Genomic DNA, 7,437 nt, shown 5'->3' with positions numbered 1-7,437 from the left:
ATCGTCATAATTGATTATAGACAGTAACATTAGTTATTTCAAAAAATAATTCTCAATGAATTGATGGAATACGTAATCACTCAAGAAATAATCTTGAATATTGTGATAGTATAAATAATATGGATAGTGTAAAGAAGAATGTGATATATATTCAAAACTGATAAATAATATGGATAGTGTAAAGAAGAATGTGATATATATTCAAAACTGCTGGAAAATAATAATCATTAGGTGAATTATTATGAAAATATTTATTCAAATTTGTGTTTAGGTAATTTGTCCGTCAATCTGTATTGTTCCTTTTTGTAACTTGTTATTGAAAACTTGTAATGAAGAAAGCTATTCCACCTAATTAATTTTGAAATTTCTATGTTCCAGAATTTAAAAATAGTAGAATAAACATTTATTTCCATTACCGTCCCAGTAATGTTGATAGTAAGTACCTAAAACACATTCTGCAAATTTGTGTTTGGGTCGCAAGCTTCTTATAATTATTTTATTTTGAGGAGTTGGTTTTATTCATTTATGTTGCGAGCTATTGTTTTATTTTATTCGAGTTTTTGGTTTCGGTTTCTATTTTTATCAGTTTTATGTGTAAATCTCATGTGGATGCACAATATTGTATGATATCATTTTATCACTGCTTGATCAGGCCAGCATTCTTTAAATACTTCAAAATTCATTTCAATAAATTTGAATACTTCACGAACCTTGAAAAATTCTCATTAATTGAAGAAAAAATTAATAAATTTTATCAATTTTCAATGAAACAATGCTTTTCAAACAGTACTGAAATCATTACACATAACTGCTGGATCAGGCTTGCATTTCTGTTTTTTAATAATTCTCAATTAATAACTCATTTCACAAACATAAATTATTTTTTTGGTGAGTGGTTGTCATCACAAGCAGAACTATCCTATCGCACAGATTGGGATTAGCAACGTGCTATCAGTTCCTCGGTTGGAACGGTGTCCGCTTGAGGCTAGTTCTGCTAACTGACAGCTATGAACTGCAAAATTGCTTTTCGGTAGTACGGAACCCACCTAAAACATTTGATCAACTCATCATCTTCATCATCCTTATAAAAAAAACAAATTTATGTTTCAAACATTTTTTTAGTTATGTTCTTTTGGATGACTGGCTGAGAGAATACAGCTTATTCAATAAAGTTTATCAATCTTATTTTTTATTATAGCTTTTTTCAAGTAAAAGTTGCCAATTTTATTTTCAGTTTCTTTGCAGGGAATGAATTGAGTGTGCTTTTGTGAACTTTGTGCATTTCATCAACTTTTTGTAAATTAAAAAAAAAATGTAAATCCAATTCCAATATATTACAGGTTTCTGGGGAAATTATAATATGCATACTGATGATGGGAGTAAGTTATTTGAAAATGCAATCTAAATGTTGGGAAAAGCTGTACTCAATCTTGTTTTTTTTGTAGAGTAACTTGACTTTCTTAATTTTATATGTCTGATAATAACTTGATTGTTCTATTCTCAAATGAATGTCATCCTTCAAGTATGATAACCCCTTCATTAGATATATTTATATTAAAAATAAATTGGTTCATTTTTCTGATATAGTGTTTATTTTTAGATAGGATTTTCAAGTTATCTGTTGAGTAATATTCAGATTTTGTCCCTTTAAATACTTATTTACTATAGTATTGTATAGTATTCCATATTCCCATCTAAAAATAGCTTACTATAACTTCGATGTATGGTATTTTAAATGAATTTGTTTCATCTGATTTGAATAACAAGGTATGGGTTGAATAACTAGTTGTGATTACATGTTGTCTGTTTTCATCTAAATTTTTCTTCATGTCCATTTTGGCTAAAAGTATCTAAGTATCAATAAATCTGTGGTTTTTTGACAATTTCTTGGTCTTTTTCATTTAATTGGCTAAAAGTTCTGTTCAAACAGAACATTATTAAATAAATAATGAATAAATTAATTCATTTCATTTGATGAATACTAACGGTATTAAAGCTAATGGAAAATTTAAATATTCCCCACTAGAATCTTTATTAAAACTCTTAATTAGTATTTTAGTAGTTATTGAAATATCCATAAATGTTTCCGGTCTCAGCAAATAATATGTCAATAATTATCTGTTCATTCTCCCATGTTTAACAAATAACTCATTAGTTTGGTTCTGGTTCGTTAGAACTGCAAGTAGTAATTGGTATGTGTAGTACGTGTTCTTTGTTTCAAATTAACACAAATATTGTTAGAAAAATGATGATTGGAAATTTCATTATGAGTTATTTGAACTTGTCTTGTTTATAACTTTTACTCTTGATCTTACACTGAAGTAAAAGTCTTGAATTTCGTCATTCAAGTGTTGAACTTTGAGAAAAAGTCTCATTGTAGATCAAATCAAATCAGATTTTTTTACTTTAGTAAATCAGATTATGTAGATCAATGTTGGGACTTTGGAAATACGTACATTCATGGTTTCAAATTGTTAATGAATATTGATGATCTGTCAACGTTTGATGTATAAATGAATGAAAAATACTGCGAATGTAATATTCACAAGATCAAATAAATTATATTGTTTTGTTCAATGAATGAATAAATAAAATTTTAGAGGTTTCTAGACCTACCCTATGCAACACAAAACATAGCTTGCTGTGTGAATTCACTCGTAAAACAACGTGATTTTCATTGAAAGCTCATTATTTTTCAATGATTTTATAGTTTCAATCGACGAGAACAGTATTTAATCAAGTCAAGTAGTTATTCAATAAAAAACCATCGTAAAATTGTAAAGTTGATTATAAATATTACTGTACCGTTCTACTAAAATTTTGACACCGCGGCTATCGCAAGTTTAATAACAAACAGTACCAGTATAGTCTTTCAAACTGTCAACTTGTATACGTACGGTAACAAACCTGAAGATGGTATTTAAATCCTTATATGTTAGAAACAGTAGAAGAGTTGAATTAGATAAACGGATGATTGTGCTATCTTGTTACGTTTTGGCAAATGCTCTATCAATCCAAGCATTTCTCCCAGAAATCTGTGAGTTGGCGTCACCTTTCATATAAACTAAATTTACATTTTTGACACAATATTGAAGTATTTTTCAATATAAAAATCAAACCTGCACTTGTAGGGTATTTTTGTTCAGATCACATGTTAATTTGGGTATAAAGTTTATTGCCTTACTGTAAAGTAATTGCGATTAGTCTTTTCCAAATGCATTTTTACGTCGTCTAAGGATTGTCACGGGTGTCTCACAGGTTTCACATGTTATCGGATGGGCATGTTAAATTGTCGGTCCCGTATGACATTTTTAAGGTCCATTGATGGCTTAAATTATATATTCAGGCGGTGGGACCTTCCCGCAAGGGACTCCCCACCAACGAAAGCCATACGAATTTACTTTTTACAGGTTTCGCACTCTGCCATTCGTTTTTTTCAAAAGAATATTTTAACGTATAAGGATTGTCATTGGTGTCTCACAGGTTTCCCAGTTTGCTCACACACGTACACCACTGGTGTCCCATTCTGGTATCCTAATGTAATTGATGAATTCACCAGCCTGCATACCATTGGTGACTCCCCAGTTTGCTTTACACACGGATACCACTGGTCCTAACTGTACCTTACTGAATTCAGTTTAAAAAAACTGTAACAATTAGGAAAGAACTGCTGGATATATGTGCTTACTCTGAAGAAGAATTCTAATTCTAAGGATATGATTAGAAAAAAATCCAATAAAATTCATACAAATTGTTCTTTGTTTGACGGTTTTGAACTTTCTATGAGCGTACAAACTGTTTGAAATTTGGCTTTAAACTCGACAAATGTAGGCCTACTTTTTCAAATTTGAGCGCTCATAAAAAGTTCAAAAATATCAAACAAAATTAATAAATTATATGAATCTTATTGAAAATGTCTTGCTCTTTCCAACAATATCCTTATGATTAGATTTTGACTGACAGTGTTCTAATTATTGACGATTGTTTTTTTTTTGAAACGATGAAATAAGAATTAATTATTAATAAAGTTTTAATAATTTCCTAATTATTGTTCGATATTTTTTTAAAAATATCGAAAAATCTATATCTTAATAAATTATTGAAGTTTTTCAAAAATATTGAAAATTCTATAAATCTCGAAAACTAAGGTCGATATAAGAAAATTTTACTAAAAATTCTTGTTGATAATTTCATGTAGAATTAGTGGTCTTCGGCAGTTACACCTTTCATGGGACATTTTGTAACTATTATACTACAATATTAAATGTATTTATTTATCTATTCTTATCCATTAAATTATTTTTCATTATAATTTGTTTACCTATTATTTTTATAAATTTTTGACAGACGTGGCAGTGAAATGCTACGACAACCTGGGTTGCTACTCAATCAACCCGCCATGGACCGATGTGTCGCGTCCCGTCTCCAAATACCCAGAGCCGCCCGAGAAAGTGAGTCCCAAGTACTGTCTGTACACGAGGCACAACCGGCACGTCTGTCAACAGCTGGTCTACACCAACCCCAGGACCATCTACAGGTCCTACCTCATGCCTACACATAAGGTCTACTTCATAGCGCACGGCTTCCTAGAGAACGGCGAGAAGGATTGGATTAAGGTAGGCTATAAAAATTATAAAATCAATTATTTAATTTTTCTGATTTTTCTCTATAACGTGAGTAATACTTTAAGTTACGTAAAAGTTTCGGAACAGATACAACTTTGAAACATCACAGGCGGTCCAGGCCTGCCAACTCCAATACCCATACCAATACTACTTGCATACCAATACCCAAAACCACTTTTTTTGGACTCAGGGGACCTTACGTATAGAACGTATAGAAATTGGGGTACCTTAATTTTTTTTCGGAAAGCAATACTTTCCTTACCTATGGTAATAGGGCAAGGAAAGTAAAAATAACTATATAAACCAATTTCCCTTTTAAGCATCTTTTCAAAACATAGAAGCCATAATTCATTCTGATTACCAATAATTTATTATCAAATAAAGATCCCGTAATCTGCACTTAATGTGAATATGCCATTACTAGAATATTGCCTTAATCAGGTGGTAAAAAATCGGCCGTCCAAAAATCGGTGTGTGTGCAAGTAGCCTTCCTGTTGGGGAGACTATAGTGTGGTCCACCTTATAATGGCAGTGGATAAAGATAGAAGAATAGCGATGCCGATTCTCTGCATTAATTAATCATATTTCTGCACTGTCAAAAACATAATTATCATCGTTGTGGACCTAGAAAAGGATAGTACCACCGGCTTTGTCGAATGATAGACAAGGATAGCAAAACCAAAGTTGATCAAATACTGTCATTATAACTTGGACCTCAATATAGTTGGCGCGTTCCCGTACGAGGCTGGCAAAGCGAGCGTTTTGCCTATCGAGCGACAACCGAGCTCTAATGTTCCTTCAATGTCATTCACTGATTCAGTAGGAGAAAAGAATTCGCTTCAATGATTGAAATATGGAATCACCGCGAAAGTAATGATTAATTACTTTAAATCACAATGATCCTCCAAAAAAATATTTAATGAAATATTTAATAACTGATAATTTTGGAATAATTTTGGTTGTTCAGTGCGTTTCCATACAAACATTTGCACAAAACTCTGGCGAGAGGCAGCACCTTTGAAGTCAGTTCCAGTGATGTATTCCGTACCAAATGCATTGAAATCCATTTTGTAAGCTCTCCACGCATCAAAGAAGGTTTATTGATAGTAAATTTTGTAAAAATCATCTTCAAATTTGATGAAAAGCAGTGAACAAAGTTACACTGACGGAAAATTGAGTAGAGAAAAGCTTAATGTAGTTGTATAAAATGATGCTAGATAGCGCAGGCAATGAACATGCTACAAACCACCGTGATACTGTATCATTCGACATGCAACAGAATGCAACACGGGAACAGCCAAGGTAACTAGAGTGAGGTCCACGTTATAATGACAGGCAGAAAGATGGGAGAAAAACATTGCTGATCCTCTGTCTTGTCAATGCCTTCTATGGACGGTAACTGTTCATTCTTGAATAGAAAAAGAGAAATATTCACATATTAAAATATTTACATATTATCGTCCTCTTCCATCCTTTCCTCCTCGTTCTCCTCTTCCTCCTCTTTCTCATTCACCTTTCAGACCTCCTTCTCCTCCTGCTCTTACTTCTGCTTCTCCTTCTACTCCTCCTCCGCCGACCCCTCTCAAACCCACTTCTCTTCTTCTTCAGCACCACCTTCTCCTCCTTCTTCTACTACTCCTCCTCTTTCTATTCCTCCTCCACCACCTTTGGTACTCCTCTTTCTCCTTCTCCTTTTAGTCCTCTTTCTCTTCCACCTCCTTCTCCTCCTGTTTCTCCTTCTACTCCTTCTCCCACTCACCATCCCACTCTTCTTCTTCTCCTGTTCCATCTCTTCTTACCGCTGTTTTTCCTTCTTCTCTCCTCTTCCCACTCCTCCCACTAATCCTCCTCCTACCCCTCTCCCTCTTACTGGTCTTCTTCTTCTGTTCCTTCTCTTCTTACTTCTGTTCCTCCTTCTTCTCCTCCTTAAACTCCTCTTCCTACTTCTCCTACTCTTCCTTCCCCTTCCACTCCTATTACTCTCCCTCCCACTTCTCCGCCACACCCTTTCAAACACCTCATCCTTCTCCATCTTCTACTGCTTATTCACCTTTTTCTCCTACTCATCCTCCTCCTCTTCTTCCTTTTCCTTTCCTCCTCCTCCTACTCCTACTCCAACCCCTCGTTCACCTCCTCCTTCTCCTCCTCCTCTTTCATTACTTCCTTCACTTCCTCCTCATCCATCTCCTCCATCTCCTCCTTCTCCCAACTTAATAGGGTCATCTTTCTGCCATGTCAGCTCCTTATCACACTATTTAGCCACAAATATGTCTACCATTCCTCTTCCTCTTCCTCTTACTCTTCCTCTATCTGGAATTCACCGATTGTGCCCAGCGGTCTGTATGTGTTTGGCCACTCCCATATTGATTGTAACAAGGTGAACGTCCGTGACGTCATCACGAGTGACGTCATTCCGCTCTCACTATAGTGAGGTCCACGTTATAATGACAGTATTTGATCAACTTTGGTTTTGCTTTCCTTGTCTATCATTTGACAAAGCCGGTGGTACTATCCTTTTCTAGGTCCACAACGATGTCAATGATGTTTTTGACAGTGTAGAAATATAATTAATTGATGCAGAGAATCGGCATCACTATTCTTCTATCTTCATCCACTGCCATAATAGGGTGGACCACACTATTTATCCTTGTCTATCATACAACAAGCAAAAATCACTATCTCTTTCTCGCTTTGATCTGTAGCCAGGTCGGTTATTAACAATGTAGAATTAATAATTGATCAACAAAATATTCCATCTTTATTATGAAAATCATTATGAAAAATATAATTTCATGCTTCTTAAAATATAATG

The 7,437-nt window shown here is 34.0% G+C and overlaps 1 protein-coding gene across 1 annotated transcript; it reads left to right on the top strand.

Moving 5' to 3' along the window:
• The first annotated feature begins 737 nt into the window (after positions 1 to 737).
• Positions 738 to 4,750, top strand: LOC120349355 (pancreatic lipase-related protein 2-like). Its single transcript, XM_039419327.1, has 2 exons — positions 738 to 1,379; positions 4,348 to 4,750. Exons 1-2 carry the CDS (start codon positions 1,361 to 1,363, stop codon positions 4,722 to 4,724), a joined length of 396 nt encoding a protein of 131 aa, XP_039275261.1. The 5' UTR covers positions 738 to 1,360; the 3' UTR covers positions 4,725 to 4,750.
• Positions 4,751 to 7,437: the final 2,687 nt, after the last annotated feature.

This window comes from Nilaparvata lugens, unplaced genomic scaffold, assembly GCF_014356525.2.
Source record: "Nilaparvata lugens isolate BPH unplaced genomic scaffold, ASM1435652v1 scaffold9527, whole genome shotgun sequence".
NCBI classification, from domain to species: Eukaryota; Metazoa; Arthropoda; class Insecta; order Hemiptera; family Delphacidae; genus Nilaparvata; species Nilaparvata lugens.
This window is presented reverse-complemented; position numbering and strand designations above follow the sequence as displayed.